Raw genomic sequence first — 19,624 nt, forward strand, 5'->3', positions numbered from 1 at the left:
GAATCTGAAGTTATAGGAAAGGCTTGGGTCATGCATGTCAGTGACAATTCAACGCAGCCAAAAGTTTAACCCTGGTAATCGGACATAAAAAACTTGCTTTCAAATATCGTTTTAAAATTGCAATATCAACATTATGAATGAAACATAGAAACTTCAGTACATATTTAGAATGATGCAGTGGGTCCCATGTCATTAAGTCTATACATTGATGTTATTGACACATTGTAAGTTGCACAATCTTCATAACAATACAACTTGGAGTGTTCAATGGAGTTTGACCAAATCTATACAGTCATATAGTCAATGAGGAAATATTTTCAAATCAGTTATATCTTTACCAACTGTGTAAAATGAATATACACTTTGATCCCCTCTTGTTTTTGTACTTTAATTTAGTATCTGCTGCTTTCGTTCCTTACACAACTATAAAATGAAGGGGGGGGGGTTGTGTGAAGCTGACAGCTGGTGATGTTCAGAGCAGCCGACAAATTGACCGTTGTCTCAGTCAGTACTTCTGGCTTGTTACTGTTAATTGGGCATCATACACTAACAGACGCAAGGTATATCTGGAGTCATCAGCACTCCTGTTGCCTAGCAGCACCACCAGTTGCAGATAGGAGAATGGGTTAAAAATGTAATGCAGTGAACGGCATCAAGCCGGCAAGGCGTGCTCCAAATTCTGATATTTACCCAAGCAAAGGAATGTGCCGGTGGCCTTTACATAAGATAAGACAGGTTATGGTCGCATTGGCCGGTTGTAAATATTTAAACTCATTAGGTACGTGTCATTTGCTCGACGCAGAAACAAGACTCAGGTTGTCACGCTGGTGGCTGACAGATGTTCTTCCTGTGCCTCTCTCCGTCTGTAGGCAAGAACTGGGATTTCACTGCTGCCCTCAGTGACTTTGAACAGCTACGACAGGTGCATGCTGGGAACCTGATGTATTCATTCACAGAGGACAGGACGTATCTGCAACCCGAAAAGGAGATGGCCAGGGTAGGGCGGCCAATACTCCACCGCCAGGATGAGGTGGTGCAAGGTGAGGCAAATGAGATTTCGTTTAAGTAGTAGTATTTAAGGATTCAAGGCTTTTATTGTCATACGTACATAGTTACAGTGTAGTTATGTCGATGAAAATCTTAGGTCACAGGCTCCTCCAACAGTGCAACACAATAAAACGGATAAAATAGTGCAAGTAAATACAATAAAATAGAACCAGTTTTAAAGTGCTGAGGTCAGTAAGGAATGTTGAAGGAGGATGCACGCTGGTATAACGCGACAAAAGCAAGCTCAGAAAATCATCACAATGTTAAAAAGTTACTTTCTGACTTGTAATTGTTAACCATTTGAACACTTTTTGAGTTTTTGTGCAACAGCATGGCCAACTGCCTTGGCATGGTCCACTGCTCCACTTGCTTAGGGCACTTCACATTGATTTCATTAGCAGACAAGAGGTGGTGCATTTTTAAAGAGCAGAACCAATTAAAAGCAACAATGAAAGATTTTAGCGCATACTGCCACATGAATAAAGTAGCTCCTTTTAAAAGTTCTAACATCTGATGGTGTTGCACTAAACATTTGTTGACTGCTTTGCTGACACGCTTTTTCTTTAAAAACTGCTTGTACAGCCAAAAAAGGTAAAAAGCAACAGATCAAATAAACTTTTTGTTTTTTCCAAATAGAGAAAAATCACCAACATTTTGATTTGTAACTAATTTAATTACACTTGTGTCATCTGCACACATATTGGATAATCCATATATTAATTTTCTACTTTAATTAATTTACTTCCCAACACTGATAATCAGGAGTAACTAATATTTTTTAAAATATTCTTATTTACCACCTTTTCTCTACATCCTCTGCCATTGTGTGTTAGCTGCTACAGAGAAGCGTCTGTCGAGGGGAATCTCCCACGCCAGTTCCACCATCGTGTCCCTGGCGCGCTCTCACGTCTCGAGCACTGCAGGGAGCAGCACCGAGCCGCTTCTGGACACGCCCCTCTGCACTTTCCAACTACCAGACCTCACCGTGTACCGGGACGACTTCCGGGGCTTCATCGAGAGGGACCTCATCGAGCAGTCCATGATGGTGGCCTTGGAGCATGCTGGTGAGATAAAATGAACATCAACCCGCAAATGACATTTGTATGATTTGTATGCAATGCTTGCTGGTTGAATGACACAGCTGTTTTTATTGTTTCATGACATAGCATGCATTTTCTGTAGATACATAGTTAATACACTCAACGATATTAGCACATATTGGATAATCGTGTCGATACATATCATATTGTCAAATATGTACTGACATAAATTAAGATTTCAATATCTCACACTTGACGTTGTTACATGTCTCAACAGGAAAAGCAAAGGTTTAAAGAATGAATGCTAACATGAAAGAGTTATGTGATATCATTTTTCCAGCATGAAAATCTGGTTTCAATACAGTATCCAAACCTCTTCATTTTTTCCATCTGGAAGTACCACAGCAATTGTATTTAAATGTATACTGTGCCATATTTGTTTTAAAAACAAGAAGGTTAAGTTTTTCCTGTTTGCCTGCAGGGCGACTAAACTGGTGGACCAAAGTGGTTTCAAACTGTCAGAATCTGCTGCCTCTGGCAACAAGCGGAGATGGAAATTGCCTGTTACACGCCGCCTCGCTCGGTGAGTATCACCGACCTTTTTAAACAAGACCCTAATACAGCGCAGTTTCACACTCCATTAGCATTCATTGAGGGAGCTTGATTGATGGTTTAAGCACTAATTGCATTTTACAATGTTGCAATGCACGTTCACTTAGCCCTCGTAGTTCACTTAGCCCGAGCACAGAAAATTAATAATATCCTAACCAATGCATCTCTGAAGACATTGTTGTTTTCCTCAGTAGTGGATGGGAATGTAATATTAATGTGCTTAATGTGTTTCAAAAAAGATTCGAGGCTTACATTATAGAGTTAAAATAGCTTGTAATTATTTGCTCTAACTTATCAATGTAAAAATATTGATTGCAAAGTGTAATGGCTATAAAATGCTGGTCACCATCGGCGTTACATTTGTCTACCTCGCTTTCAATATGTAATTCTGTCTGCTACCGGGTACAATCTCTTGTGAAAAGGAAGCCTCGATGTGCTTTACAAAGCTTTGGGAAACAAAATGCAGTGCTACCTGTGCTGTGTTTTTCTCACTCTTTTCGTATGAAAGTAAATAGCATTAGCTCAAAAAGATCAAACACTTGTCCGATAACGCCATACACCGATTTGCATATTATTGACATCATCATGCATTTAATGGCAATAAGCTTCCTGGTTGTGTCCATTGCAGCGAGGGGAGGGGGAGTAAATCTGTGCTGGGGTTACTCTGACCACTTTTGGGAATAAATAACAATATAACATATTTCAAAATATGTCTTGCTTTTCCCTGATGGTCTGAAAAAGTCACTAAATGTGTGGCTTGTCGTAGGCTCTGAAGAAATCTGAAGACGCAGTTGTCATTTTGAAATGCTCTGTTTTGCCACTTGAAGGCAAAACACATTTTCACTAACAGGGGTACAATTTAACATAAATAAAAGTGCTTCAGTTATTTTCATCTGCAAATATGTGTAGGGGTTTACAGTTTTCTGACGGTACCAGCACCCACTTTAACTATTTAACTTTAACTATTTTTTGTTTCTCAGTTTATTCATTAATTCTGCTCTTTTAAATGGAGAATGGTTGTCAACAGTTAGATCTGTACAATTCCAAAAAAGCTCTTGAAACTCTTAATTACAAACCAAACCATTATACACAATATTTTGATTGTTTGATTGTGTTTTTGGTGCAGGTATGTGGGGTTTTCACGACCGGGACCTGATGCTGCGGAAGTCCCTGTATGCGCTGATGGATCACGGGTTGGAGCGAGAGGCACTGAAGCGCAGGTGGAGGTGGCAGCAGACCCAGCAGAACAAAGAGGTCTGTTGTAGAGGCGGAACATTTCTCTAGGTCATGTTTGAAACTCTGTGATGAGGGCAGGGCTAGTGTAAAGCGTGGAGAAGCTGGTGGAGTCAGGAAAGCTGTTTTACTTGAATGCGATATACAGACACAATGCACAAGTAAAGGCCTTTAAATGCCTGAAGTCTCTTGCATGGCAACAGCTCACTGTGGTGCGTTTGTTTTCTGTGTTCCATGTAATGCCAGCTGATCCAAAACAATGGAAACAATAACAGAGACAGGCAGGACAGCATTAGGTCGCTGTAAACTTTGTTCAAATCTCAGTGATTTCCAGTAATTGTGCATAATAACCACAGCCTAGATTGAGGACAGAATACTGGGTCATTTGGTGTACTAGTTGCATGAAGTCAGTTGCTTCATGCCTTTAGTAATTCTGTAGCAGTATGCAAGTATTTATAGCTGTAGATATGTTTTGACCATCAGGCCTATGAAGAAATGCGTGTTATATCCATCAGAGGTTGTGCTTTAGCATGACTGTAACATTAATCAGAAAGCTATGCAACCACTTTATTCCCTACACTACCTCTACAAAGTTTCTAGTATTACGTTTTTTTTGGAAATGCGTGAATTCAGTTATGTCTGTTGTTGAGGTGATAGTTAGTAGTGGGTTTGTACTGTGTTACATTTTATTGAGAGCCTTTTTTTCTAGTATACATTTTAAAATCAACGACAGAGGACAACTCCTAACGTAATCCAGTCCAGTTAAAAAAAACTGCAAATAAATATGACCTCAATGAAATACTCTATACACAAATACCTCATAAATACTTTATTGCAGAACAGTTGTATTGGACTGCATTGATTGTACAGGTGTACCTAATAAAGTAGCCACCAACCGCTGTAACAACCAAACATTTAAAGGTTTGCACTACAAGTTTGTCAGCATTCAAATGTTAATTTTTTTTCCATATACTTCAAATGGATTGTCTTCTCTTGGTCAACAACCTCTCACTCTTAGAAGGGTAATATCAGTTCACTGTTACTTATTTTCATGAGCCATTTAACATCCGTTTTTGACACTGTGGTTTTAAGATTGTGTTATCATAACCCTACTGTTTGACTTTATTATCTGTAAGTGCTGGTATCTCCACCTTGTATTGATACTCTTTATCAGAACCCATGAGAGAGACTGTTTGAGTTGTTTACTTCAACACTTTGCAAAGGCAAAACAAAGATTTTTAGAACCTTTTTTCTAACAGAACCAAATACCTCTCCTCCCTCTGACAGCGTAGCAGCACACTGAGTATGTTTTGTAAAGTGGTTGCAGGCAGCGTGCAGACACCCACAGAGGAGATGTCAGACGAATCACTGCTTGATGTTCTTCAACAGTTACCACAGAGGTGTCTTTAAGAAAATCACTTAAACCAAAACTTGCTCCAGTGGAGCTGCACTGTGGCGAGCGGTAGAGGACTGTGGCTGTGCTGGGACGCTTTCTCGTCTAAATATTCTGCTTAGGTCAATTAGGACATTTATATATGAAGAGAATGTTAAGCCTCTGAACCCCACAACCCATACAAATTCAATTGCGCTCTGTCAGGGAAACTAACCAGATCTCAAAGTAGTTTTATTTAATCTATTTCATTTAACAAAAATAATGCTTACAAGTGTAAATGAGCCGGATTTGAGCTTTGAGCTAATTTCCATCCGTAGTCCCGTCACATACAACATATAAGAACATGACATTTATATATATATCAAAAATAAATACATGATATGCAGGAAGAGCATGAGCAGCTTACAAGTATTTACCACATGGCAGTACATTGTAGCAGCTATGATATATAAAGTGCAAGATTACATTACATTACATTGCATTTAGCTGATGCTTTTATCCAAAGCGACTTACAATAAGTGCATTCGACCAACAAGACACACACTTGAAGAAAACAGAATCATATAAGTACATCAGGTTTCATAGAGCTAAAACATTTCAAGTGCTACTCAACTGGCTTTAGATAAGCCAGTCCTTTATTAGTATATAAGTGCTTTGTTAGCAGTTATTTGTTAGTAATTATATCGCTCGAAGTGGAGTCGAAAGAGATGAGTTTTCAGTTTGCGCCAGAAGATGTGCAAGCTATCTGCTGTCCTGATGTCAATGGGGAGCTCATTCCACCATTTTGGAGCCAGGATAGCAAACCCACGTGTTTTTGCTGATGGGAACTTGGGTCCCCCTCACAGTGAGGGTGCAGCGAGCTGCTTGGCTGATGCAGAGCGGAGTGCACGCGCTGGGGTGTACAGTTTAACCATGTCCTGGATGTAGGAAGGGACAGATCCATTCGCAGCATGGTACGCAAGTACCATTGTCTTGAAGTGGATTCTAGCAGTTACCGGAAGCCAGTGAAGGGAGCGGAGGAGCGACGTGGTGTGGGAAAAGATAAGATAAAAGAGCTACATAAAGTGCAAGACGACCCCTGTGTTAAAGTGCATTTAGCGGTGATTAGACGTCTGTTTGTTGCTCAACCATTCTTTGAGTTGACCTTTAAAACTATTGAGAGTGGGACAATCCGTATCTCAGTTGGGAGGCTATTCCACAAAGTGCTGCCTTTAATGGAGAGGACATTTTGTCCAAAAGTTGTCCGTCTACGGTGGACTTCACAGTCTCCTCTGGTTTCTGACCTTGTGCAGCGTCCAGTGTCCAAGTATGCTGGACATTGGAACGGTCCTGCTGCGCCACTTGATGACGTAGCATCCTTGAAATATTGGCTTGGAAGCCAGTATCCTCGAGATTGAGAAACGGCCACTGTGTTCTACATGTTTCATTTAAAATGTACCCACATCCTTTGAAAAACATGACATGCTGCGTTCCTCAGCGCAACTGGGAGCCATGAATGACTCGGCTGAGACAGACAGTCATTTAACAAAAATTCAGTGAAACTGCAACTGAACTTCAGGCTGTTTACACAAAGCAGAGGAGAGGACAAGAGAGCTTATAATTAGAGGTTATACAAATATAAATAGATCAATATCAAATAGCATTCTGAGCCCCTATTTTCTCCCAATATTGAAAATACTTGTGGGTTCTTTGAAGAAAGTTGAATAAAGATGTTTTTATTCAATTTTTTGCACAAAAAAAAGAGAAAAAAGGTCACAAATTAAACTTCCATACTTCCTAACTTACTTATTTTCTTCCTGGTATTATAAATGCATAAAATAAATGTCTATGTTTTCCTGTCTTATGGCCATGACTGTGCTGTTAGGAGTGCAGGATTTATAATCAAAACAAAGCCATAGAGTGTAAAATGCTACAGAATTAAAATATTGGGTGAAACTGTGAAAGTTATTGATTAATGAACAGTTTCCTTCTTTCCTTAAATGGAGATTCTGTTGCTACTGTGTGAGTGATACAGCGAGGATTGAAAATGCTTTCCTCAATTGTTAGCATGTAACCTTGTGGTAAGACGCCATAACGTCAATGCATGCATTTGTGACATTTGACACTCCCTCTCTAAATGTGTGTGTGTGTGTGTGTGTGTGTGTGTGTGTGTGTGTGTGTGTGTGTGTGTGTGTGTGTGTGTGTGTGTGTGTGTGTGTGTGTGTGTGTGTGTGTGTGTGTGTGTGTGTGTGTGTGTGTGTGTGTGTGTGTGTGTGTGTGTGTGTGTGTGTGTGTGTGTGTGTGTGTGTGTGTGTGTGTGTGTGTGTGTGTGTGTGTGTGTGTGTGTGTGTGTGTGTGTGTGTGTGTGTGTGTGTGTGTGTGTGTGTGTGTGTCCTTCCTTCCTTTCTCCTCAGTCTGGTCTGGTGTACACGGAGGAGGAGTGGCAGAAAGAGTGGAATGAACTGTTGAAGCTGGCCTCCAGTGAGCCGAGAATACACTACAGCACCAACGGCACCAACGGGTGAGGCCTGGCTCAGACAATGCAGGGCCTGTTAACCTGACACACACTTAGTCACACTCATGTTTTTATTCATGAACAAACAACTGCGCTCACACTCTGAACTGAGTGACTGCCCCTCATTTTTAGTCAATCTGCTATTTATTGTAACAATATAAGTTCAAAGGGTTAGATACACTGTCCGGGCTCCACAGTTGAAACTCTTAATGCGGTTTCACTTTCATATGTTTATGAATGTGGCACAACAAAAAGTCAACAATTCATTTTTTTTGTATTAGTCAAGGAAAACCAATCCATCCAAATATTTGTTGGTTTGCAACAGTAGAACACATGGTGGTTCTGTTGACCTAATGCCATGTTGTTGTTGTCCTCAGGGCGGATTCCTCAGATGAACCGGTGTACGAGAGTTTGGAGGAGTTTCACGTCTTCGTCCTGGCCCACGTCCTCAGACGACCCATAGTGGTGGTGGCTGACACCATGCTGAGAGACTCTGGAGGAGAGGGTAAATATGCAGAATTTACACTAAAATTGGCAGAAAATCACTAGGAATATTTATCAGTTTCCTACTATTTGCCTGAGTTATCCTAATAAGAAAAGCACAATCCATCCGGTATCTGAAGCATGGGAAAACAAACAAACAATACGAACTAATGCCAGATATTATACGACCCATTTCAGTCAAATAAAATACAATAATATCCTATAAAAATCCAACTGGAGCTGAGGTAACAGCTTTATTAGTTAATAGTCTGTTAATTCCCTTTGCACTGTTGAGACACATTAATTATTTTATGATACTAGAGGTGACAACAGTCTTGTTATAACATTAATGCAGCTCTCATAATGAGGTGACAATTGGAATCAGATATAACTAAACCTCCAACTAGTGAAATAGTGATTTAATGTATTGATAGAGGTGAAAACTCATTATTATTTTTAGCTCAAACAGTCTTGCGGTCGCTCTTTTCTGCTGTTTAATGTCCTTGTTTGTCTTCCCTAGCCTTTGCCCCCATCCCGTTTGGAGGCATCTACCTACCGCTGGAGGTGCCAGCTGCCAAGTGCCACCGCTCGCCCCTCGTCCTGGCATACGACCAGGCGCATTTCTCTGCCCTCGTCTCCATGGAGCAGAGGGACGGCTCCAAAGATCAAAGTAAAGGTCAGCATCGTTCATCTTGATTATCATCCATGTGTTCGCTTTTCATACTGCCTCGTAGGAAGCAGTTGAAATTCATCACAGAGAGATTACAGAGATACAATTTAACATCAATAAAAGTACTTCAGTTATTTTCATCTGTATATATGTGTAGGGGTTTACAGTTTTCTGACGGTACTAGCACCCACTTTACAGCTTGTTGCCTTTGCTTGATGAGTCATTCTTTTTTTCTTTAGTAGTTTATTTAAGAATGGTGACTAATGGCCATTTTACTTTTGAGTATATCCACACACACACCACACACCACACACCACGCAAGCAAATGACCACCTCCTTGAGTTAAGGTTTAAGAATATTTAGATGCCAGTTCCACCACCTAAGTCACAGATTTGTAGTTAAAGTACTACTTTGATTTGGATGCAATATGCTTTGAATAACTGTCAGTCTATTTTCTTTTGCTAATGCAGCTAATGCTAATATAATGCTATTTTCTTTTCCTCTCACCCTACAAGAGTTCGATTTTGGAGAGCACTGAATAAGTGTGGTGCACAGATGAACTTTATCCTTCAATTTCAGGACATAGCCCAGACGTTGTATTGTTTACCAGTCTAAAAATATCACCTTGGACCATCCAAAGGCAACATTGGTCAGACATTCCAGACTGAATGTTCAAACAGAAAGTGAACGAATTGATTGCTCTCAGAAGTATTTCTGTCTGCAGACATGGCAGTGCTGGATTTAAACGTTTTATCTGTTTTGCTAAGAATACTTCCCCCCCCCTCTCTATCAGCAGTTGTGATCCCTCTCACTGACTCGGAGCACAAAATGCTGCCTCTGCACTTCGCTGTGGATCCTGGGAAAGATTGGGAGTGGGGCAAGGATGACACAGACAACGTGATGCTGGCAAGGTATGTTCTCCAAAACATCTTACATATTTACCAAGGAATTTGTCAGACGTGCTCTTAAGAATCACAAATGTGTACGTCTTTAGTGACAGCTGTCCCTTCAGCACAGAGTGTCAGTGTGTAGGGATTGACCCCTGACTTCGGATTAGAGACACTTGGTGCCAGTGACAATTAGATTAGCTCTAAATACCTTCTATGAATGGAGCGCAAAAATAGCAGCTCGGTAAAAATAACCATCCGTCGTATTTACGTCACGGATGACTGTGGATGTCTTACTCAGACCGGATGGCGGACAGAGATGACACTATAAAAGTGTCTGTTTATATTGTTTGTAAAAGGTCATTGGCTAGTGCAGGGCATGATGCACAACAGCAAGATGCCTTAAGTGCTATTAACCGTAGCATTCAGAGCCACTTTAACAGTTGTTGGTAAGCAGCAGCACGCAAATCAATGAGTTTTTATTACTGGTCTACAAAAAGACAATCTTCAACAGGGCTGTCAAACTCAATTTGAGATAATGTGCCACACTCTGTATAGCATAATATGATCTCAAGTAGGCCAGCCCAGTAACACCATTACATAATGACCTTTAAATAACCACACCTTGAAATCGTTCCCTTCTTATAGTGTAAAGAACTACATCTGAAGGTTTACATTTAATGAACAACCACTTACCAAACAGATTATGAACAGCCTGAGTTGGTAGCTGATCTCTCGACACACCTGACTGCTGTGTTCTCAAACCGGCCAACTGTTTACTCTTATCTTCTCCTCTGTTCTCAGTTACTGTGTTGACTCCGGTACATGACTAAATATTATGTTCATTGAGCGCTAAAAAGGGGATGTGCACACACCAAGCACACTGGCTTCGATTTGAACTCTGCTAAGAAATAGGAACTAGTACTTTTGTCTTGGAAAACACGACCACTCTTCTGTCCACTTTTCTCCATTTTTTTTTGTTGGTAAAAACGTTTTTCACCATGAACAGTAGCCTTCTGTTCTGAACAGCGTTGTGTCACGTAACCTGTATGCAAGCTTTGAATCTATACCGTATCCAGCGTAGGGCCTGCTAATCTTTTTAGGACACTGTGACCCCCGGTGGACACATATGAACACCAGCACATTTTATGGAATAACTGGAATTACCTACTTCTATACAATCACATTTGTATTAGAAGGATTGGTTTTATTTATTTTTAATGGAGTAAGCTTCTCTGCGTACATTCACAGTATGATATTTTAATAGTAAAGCTGCATTGATGTCTTGTAAGTCATGTTGATGTTTCTATTGCTTGCTGCATATTCATGTTCTGTCAGACAGAAAGAACATAATATAAGGGCATAATTTACTTCCTAAACATCAACATAATTACATTTCCATAGTGACAACACTTGAGCTCTTGAAGAGAAAGCGGGTTTCCTCTCACTGTTTTGTTTTTCTCACCCTCTTTCTCCCAGTGTGGCTCTTTCTTTGGAGGCCAAGCTCCAGATGTTGCACACGTACATGACGGTCACCTGGCTGCCCCTTCCTTGTGAGGTAAACATGAGAGGCCACACATCCAATAATATGGTTTTGTTATTATTTTGAACACTGGATGGCGTAATGGTGCAACGGGGTATTAAAGTGACCTACAGGTGTGAGTGATTTGGGGCTGTTATGGGCAAACACGCAGGTTTTTGGTTGAAAATAAATGGTATTTCAACTTTGTCGTCATTGGAGAGCGCACACGTCCAACTATTAGATCATAGCTTAGCAATCCCTCTGAGATATTGAGTGGCAACAATCACCACATCCATCCTGAGTCATGTTAACTCCTCTACAGCATGGAGGCTTATAAAACTGCCTCAGCCATCAGATGTTACCACAACTTTAATTGGACAAACTTGTTTTGCTTAAACTTATTTTGCCATGGCAGTCCAGATAAATCAGAGATAATAAAGACAAGTGAATTATATTTGAACTACCCATGAAGGCTGGTGGAGGATTCCAGACTAATTCAGTATCTTACCATCCAAATTGAGTTTTGAAAGTAAAAGGAAACCACAACTCGTAATGTCATTATCAAACAGACGCCAAAGCTGCTGGTAGCCGCTTGTGGTTAGTGTTCATTTCCCACACTCATTATAAACAAGAGGCAATATATTTCCTTTTCCACCAGACCAGCTGTCCCCTGACTGCTGTTCACAGCGTTTGTGAAAACAAAGTACACTGAGCCATTCAGGTCATTAAGTCATGCCATGAGACGCCGTGACAAAGCTCCTCTTGTGGGCCACATGCTTGAAAGAACACGTTAATAGCAGTTTCATGGTTAAGCTGCAGCGAGCCTGTAATAAACTATAATTTAAGAGGATTGTTCTGATTGGAAATGCTACCAGAGGATAGCTGTGTGGTGGCCATTGTTGCTGGAAGGTTCTGTAACTGCTTCGTGTTTCAGAGCAGTGCGTCATCATGTAGGTCATGCCTTTTCCAAATGCAGCAGTGTTTATTTTAGAGCTTCCTTAGCATGTTTGTAGATATGGAAAGACATTTGGAAACTGAGTCCTTTGCAAACAAATAGGTCTATGAATCATTGTTTTCACATCGTTTTTTCGGGCTTGTGCCTGTACTGCTAGAGGTTTTTGGGGGGGATTTGTTATACACATATTTTAACCATTGAGATTTGGTCAGCAGATTATGGCCTGATGTACATTTTGATGCAGTATTTCTCACTAGCTTGTATTTTCTGCTTTGTTTACTTGCAGCAAGCCCCTCTGGCCCAGCCCGAGTCTCCCACAGCATCAGCAGGTGAGGACGCCCGAACGCCTCCGGACTCAGGAGAGTCAGACAAGGAGTCAGTCAGCAGCAGCTCCAACGGCAACGGTGACACAACCACAGCATCAACGGTCAATGGAGGAGGGACCTTGGCCAAGAACAGCTCCTCTTCCTCATCAAGTTCCTCCAGCAGTGGATCGGCTGGGACAGGAACAGTGGCGAAGGACAAATCCAAGAAGGACAAAGACAAGGACAAGGACAAAGACAAAGACAAGAAAAGGGCAGACTCTGTGGCCAATAAGCTTGGCAGTTTTGGAAAAAGCCTGGGCAGCAAGTTAAAAAAGAACGTGGGCGGTCTGATGACGGGAAAGAACGCCGGAGCTGGAGGCGCCAAGCAGGACGCTGTGGAGAAGAAGAAGGGCTCGTTTAGGGGGAGGAAGGGCAGCAAGGATAGCTCGCCTTCAGCCCATGTCTCAGAGGATTCTGGGAAAGGCTCCCCCTCCTCAGGTAGCGAGCGTCTCAACGGAACAGGAAGCAGTATGAGCAGCAGCGGAGGGAGCAGTACTGAGGGCGAACAGTACAAATACAGCGCTGATGTCAAGGTCAGCCTGGGCATCCTGCGGGCCGCCATGCAGGGCGAGGAGAACTCATCTTCGCCAGCCTCCTCACGACCAGCAACCGGCAGCCCTTCCAGGAGGAGATGATCCAGCGGTACCTTGCAGATGCAGAGGAGCGCTTTCGGGCCGAGCAAGAACAACAGCGGCGTGACACAGAGAGGAAGGGCGTCACCAATGGCGTCCAGCCCCCTAAGAAGGAGACGGTTGTCGGAACAGATCTAACGTACCGGCCTTATGAGGGCAAAGAGGAGCTGTCGGAGAACTCGTCACCGACCTTTAACGCTCTCAAAGCCTCTCCTTTGACCTCCTCTATGTACTCTGGTGTTGTGCCCATCCCCCGGCCCTCCTTCATAGATCAGCCCCCTGCCGCAGCGCCCCTCACCCAGCACCTTCATATGCACGACTACATGGACGCTAGGCGCCAACTAGCTGGTGGCTCCCCTGCAACCTCCTATCCTGGCCTACCCTCTTACGCCACCCTCCCCCGGCACTGTCCTGCAACACAGGCCCCCTCCCATCCCCAGTTCAATAACTCTCAAGGCCCCGCCTCCCTGAGTCCCTCCCGCCTCGCACCCTCGTATCCCCCTGAGTTTGATCCACCGGATTACCCCGGGTCTGAGCCCGCTGGGGGGAGTTACACCAACGGCTTCCGGGACATGCGCTCCAAACTTAGACTCACGGGGTGGGCAACCCCCCGTCAGACACTACTCCCTGGGCAGCGCCGGGGGTCTGGCCGGCCTGCAGTCCAGCCGCTGCCGGACAGCCAGCTGCACCTACTACGGACACCCCGAGACGGGCAACTACTGCTCCTACTGCTACAGGGAGGAGCTGAAGAAGAGGGAGCCCGAAGCTGCCATCCACAGGTTCTGACGGGCCGTTGCTATGGCTTGAATTTGATGAGTGGCCTTTTCAGTTTAAATTAAAAGAAGAAATAATGGCTGGGGCGGATCGGCCTCTGAGTGGACAAGAGAAAGGCACAACCAGCTCCCTCCTTTTTTTATAGCTATGTCACTTCCTGTTGGAATAGACGCCCTCAGAAAGTGGCATACAGTCGGCACGACTTCAGAATAAACAGGGTGGATTCTGGCTGCTGGGGTCACATGTTAGACCGTAGAATACATTAACTGCACTTCTGTTACATTTTGCTGTGGCTCTTATGCAGGCGTTGTGTGTGTGCGAATGTGTGTGTGCGTATGTGTGTGTTTGTTTGTGTGTATGTGTGTGAGCTGCAGGCTCTCCTCCTTTATCAGTTTAACGCCTTGCTACTGTCTCCTCCTAGTGGAGAGAATGTATATGGCAGGCACCGTACATAACACTCAACACACAGATACAGTTCATGCACACACTAAGTCAGACTCACACTACTATACACACAGAGATGCAAGCACAAACAGAAAAGGCACGAGTATCTCCTCTCCATTTTGTGATATGTAATAATGTTTGAATTGGTTAATTAAGGGATGTTTGAGCATTTTGAAGTCACATCTGTCTGTGATGATTTCAGTGTTATACCGATTTACACTACTGTTACTGGATGCTTGCGTCATATGTACCTCGGGAAACAGCAGAATGAATCCTTGTCGATTTGCTTTTTCGTCAATCACCATTTGCATAATGCACATTTTAAGTACCGTGCAATGCTAATGATGAAGCGCTCTGTGGGCTGCTGTGGTGCTAATGTTTCAGAATGCAAACACAGGAATGTCCATGCATTAAAGACACTTGCTCTCCCACTGTCAACCTTTTGGCAAAACACTATACATATAACTTTAAATTAGGTTAAAAACTGATTGAAGGTTCGATGCAATTGGTTACAATATTAACTAGGCATGGTTGAAGGTAGACGACATCAACATAGCACAGCGTAAGATACTGTTCCCAGAGCCTGATCCAGAGTATTTCATAAGTTTGTTACAATGTATCTCTTTCTGCCTTGGGTCTTCCTCATTCTGTGGCAATAGCTGCCGTTGAGGTATTTGCTTATTGTTGCCAGCACAGGCATGCAATAATACACCCACAAAAAGTCTACAAAAACACTACAAAAGTCAAAATGTCACATTCAGCACAATAGTTTTGAAGATAACCGTCACATGCCGCTAATGGGGCTGGGGAGTATATGGATATTATATCGATATCGTGATATAAAAATAGATATCGTCTTGGAATTTGGAAATTGTAACCGGGCACAGTCAACCCCCGAGAAGGAGATAATACAGAAAATTATATTTTCTTTATATTGCCCAGCCCTGCCGTTAAAAAGTTAAAATATTGAAATGAAACACATTTTTGGATTTCAAGCAAATGAACCTTCTTAAGCAAGTGACATGACCTTGCTCCGAAGCCGTGAAAATGTCTGCAGTTGTGACAATTGTCTCTGGTTTCTGTTTGCATGACGCAAAGGTACTCATGTACTATTGTTGGATGTTGATACCCAATAACATGCACATTGTATTGACACATTATGGTAATAAGTTATGAGCACTGGCATTTCAGCTTTTGAAATGCCAGTGCTCTGGTGTTTGAGAAATGTGAAACACGTTTCTATTTCCTGATCACACAAAAGGTCATACATTCATGCTGTCCGTTCTAATAGGACATCTTAACGCTGATTGGTTTTGGTCACCGCACTGCAAATTCTGACGTTCTACTGAAGGCAGTTTCTTCATTTCTGGCATTCGTCCCGCCAAATCCAGTCGCGTATTGTCTTTTTGCACAAATTCAAGCACTTTCCTGATGTCCATAGATACAAAACTTTTTACTGTTTTTGAAGTGGCCCGACTGTTTGACCTTTCGTCCATCTCTGCAGACACTGCCACCTCTGTTCACGGGGATTCAGGGGCGCAGGCCAGGAGGGTTTCGGATTCAGTTACTATAGAGCTACAGCATTTTGGTGCCAGCGTCACCTTCTAACTCAGTTTCCTAGTTGCCTTTTTCAGCATTTGGCCTCGTGGCATCGATCCTGTTTGTACGTTGTGCAACACAAACATTGAGTATCCACTGCTTGCTTTTTGCCTGCAGTCTTTACTACTACTGCCCAAAAAAAAAAATTGTTTTTTTTTTTTAAACGTGTTCTAGCTTTTGAGATAATGCCATTATCTTTTTCAGTTAGGCATATCAACTAGTCGATACCGGCTGATGTTTTGTCTTCCTTATTACTTACACATTGAAGGCTGTTTTAGTTGTAATAATGTCAAAATGACTACTTTAATTCTTGTGATTATTCCCCTATTAAAGCCATGGTGAGGACTTTCTTTTCAGGCAGTTTTCAGACTCTTGTTGATTGAATCTGTTCTTTGGCATCAAGTCTAGAAAAGCACAATTTAGTATGCAATTCACTGCCTTGCCCAGCTGAGGGCACTCTTGTTTTGTTTTCCTCTTTACTTAGTGTTTTGTAGCTTACTCTAGCTACCTAAACTATAAACAAACATAACCAAAATACTAGAAAACATTTTCAGTAGTGTTCATTTAACACTCTGTAACACTATATTACAATTTGTTCTATGTTGCTAAAACTGTTCAAAGAAGAAGGGAGTTTTTTTGCTGTGCATTAAAAGAAACACTTGAGTTTTCATGACAATAAAACGCTTAAAAAATGCTATTCCCCCAAAAAAACATGTGCATTTGATGTGTTTGTGTGTTGACATGTGTCCGTGCACTAGCATTTTTAATTCAGACCCATCAAGTGTTCAGGTGATGCCTGTTTTTAAAAATGTCTCAGTGTGCATACTCTTTTTCCCTCCCTCCAAAGTAATAGTGAGCTTACAAAACCATTTTTATTTTTTGCAATGAAACAGATGCCTCAGAAACATGTAAGACATCAGACTCGACAGGCTACAAACACTTTTTTGTATTTAAGAAAAACAATGAGAGGTTGTATAAATATGTTCCAAGTTATTTTTGTAAGCCCAAAGTTTTACAGTGTTTTTAAAAGGGTAAGAATGTATATTGTTGGATACTGAAACAGGTATGGATGATAAGCTTGTTAGAGCCTGCATTTGGTGTTTGACAGAAAGTGACATTTTGGCTGTCGAAGGCGACTTAAAGAAGAGCCTCTTGATCTATCGAGGCTTTTTCATTGCAAACTAATTTCCTCAATGCAGACCTAACAAAACAACATTTGAGAATATATATTTATAGTGAGATTTTTTTATAGGTTTCCTTGTAGAATGTTTAGTTGCGACACTTTAGGATGTTCTTTCTCACGTGGCTAATTGTCTAGCAGTCTGGCTTTTATTTGTTTGTTGCTTTTTTGATTTGTACATTTGTTTACTTTTTTTCTACAGCCACCAATTCGTGCTATGCTAAAACATGACAGCAGCGTTCTTGTTGACCCGGCTCGTTTGCTCCCAACCAGAATATAAATGGCTCAGAATTAGTTTTGCAACACAACTGACCGGATATATTTTTATATATTGTACAACACTGTATTTTCTGTGTGAACAGAATATCCATCATCAGTGACATTAACATGGAATACTTCGAGTTGCATGGGACTGGAACTGTTGCATGTAAATGGAAATCCATTTTACCAAATTTGTGCATTATTTTAACTTTCAGTTGTCCTGGTATTTTGATCTGTTTTTATTTTGTATTGTTTTGATGTTTTTTAAGAGGAGAGCCCTAAGGCTGTGTGACAGTGCAATCTGGATAGAAAGAACATCAGATTTTATGTTAGGTTATTATTATTATTTTAATTATTCATTTTTTTTGCACCGTTTGAATAAATTCTCATTGTATTTCAAAAATGCTTTGCCTCCGCTCTTTTCTTCGTAAATTATAAAAACTAACTTATGGGATTCAATTCTAACATAAAATATGATTGGTAAGTAAGTGGTAATGATATAAAGAGGAAACAACATTATTAAACCGTTTGTCATACATAAAGTCTTAGCACTAGGCTAAACAATCTTGGAATTAGAGACTGAACAAATTGTCATATGACAGAAAATAATCAACATTTATCTACAATATAAATTGATAGTTGACTAATAAATCAATTAAATATTCAGTCAAGCTAAAACGGGCAAGCATTTCAGGCTCTCAATTGTGAAGATTTGCTGCATTGTTTTGTGTTATCTGATAGGAAACTGAATATCTTTGTATGTTGGAGTGTTTGTCAGACAAAACAAGCGATTTGAAGAAGTCACATTTTACATTGATTTATGTCTAAAACCAATTATTTAAGCAAGATTGTTTAAGATGTGTGGGTAGTGGTGTGAGACTCGTCTTACTAGACAATAATAACAGAAAACTCAAGGGTTCCAGGGGCTCCAGAGACAACAGAATAGAAACCAACAGAGATCAGACATTTATTTTATTGTTAAAACTTACAGGTGTTACTGAGTATTTATTGTTATCTGTGTCATGCTGTATGAAACTAGCCTTGTTACATTGTACATTGTCGATAACTCTAGCTCAGATGATGCAAGGTCCTGTGTCTGGGACTGTTTTATGTATTAGAGAAATCGGAGACCCTTATGTAATATTGAACAGTTTCCCATGTGGTAAAAAATCCAGACATCTCTCTATTATAGTTCACAAGGACGCCGTCTCTCCACCTGTTCAGAAGGGCAGACTGTTTCGCAGGATTATTACATTTTTCCCATTCTCTCTGGAAAGTAATTTCTTCTGAATTGGCCCCCTGTATTTGTCTGGAATAGTTATTGGTGTATTTTTCCACAGTTTTGGATGAGAGAGGGAAGGATCCCGTCCCTACACGGATCAGCCACAAGAACAAGGTAGTGCTGGAGAAGAAGAGGGCTTTAAGTAAATATAAATATACAGTGCAGGATACTTTTACAGGTTTTTTGCAAGCTTAGAAGTTCAAGAGTGATTCATAAAAAAATGTGTTCTCTTGAATTTTCACATTAGATAACAAAGTATAATTGATATGAGAACTACTTGACATTGTTGTCACGCGTGTAAACAAAATACATATATGAGAAGCAATGGTAAAACAAAGCACAAATTAGGGACACAAGCTTGGACAGTTTGAGTTTAGGGAGTCTAACTTGAAATACTAATTGTACAAATTGAATACCTGTAGAGCTCTATAAAGGCAATGGTCCCAAGAAAGTACATTGAATTCCTAAATTATACATCTACTTCACAAGAGAGAAATATTGCTCTTTTCACCCGTCTTTATTTATTTAGTCAAACGTTACTTTACTTATTAAGAAGGTACAAGACGTAGAAGGACCCTAGTGTTCCAGCATTATTTATAAAATAAATTAAGGGTTACAGTAATGGGTGGACTAACTAGGAGTAGCAGCCAGTAGTAGTCATAAACTAAAAGAATAGCAGAACATATTGCACACAAGTGTTGTTGTACAACAGTGGTGTCATAGACTTGTTTTGTTGTAACATTATTGTACA

At 41.1% G+C, this 19,624-nt stretch overlaps 1 protein-coding gene across 1 annotated transcript in view; it reads left to right on the top strand.

Annotated features, from left to right (window-relative positions):
* The window catches only part of otud7b (OTU deubiquitinase 7B), a 50,169-nt gene extending 32,173 nt beyond the window's left edge, over positions 1-17,996 (top strand). The window contains 12 exon segments of the mRNA XM_034211372.1: positions 870-1,040; positions 1,881-2,111; positions 2,569-2,670; positions 3,826-3,953; positions 7,719-7,825; positions 8,197-8,324; positions 8,823-8,978; positions 9,766-9,883; positions 11,339-11,417; positions 12,623-13,271; positions 13,274-13,914; positions 13,916-17,996. Of these exon segments, the coding sequence (XP_034067263.1) occupies positions 870-1,040; positions 1,881-2,111; positions 2,569-2,670; positions 3,826-3,953; positions 7,719-7,825; positions 8,197-8,324; positions 8,823-8,978; positions 9,766-9,883; positions 11,339-11,417; positions 12,623-13,271; positions 13,274-13,914; positions 13,916-14,119 (2,714 nt within the window). The 3' untranslated portion in view covers positions 14,120-17,996.
* Positions 17,997-19,624: the final 1,628 nt, after the last annotated feature.

This window comes from Gymnodraco acuticeps, unplaced genomic scaffold (assembly GCF_902827175.1).
Source record: "Gymnodraco acuticeps unplaced genomic scaffold, fGymAcu1.1, whole genome shotgun sequence".
Lineage (NCBI taxonomy): Eukaryota > Metazoa > Chordata > Actinopteri > Perciformes > Bathydraconidae > Gymnodraco > Gymnodraco acuticeps.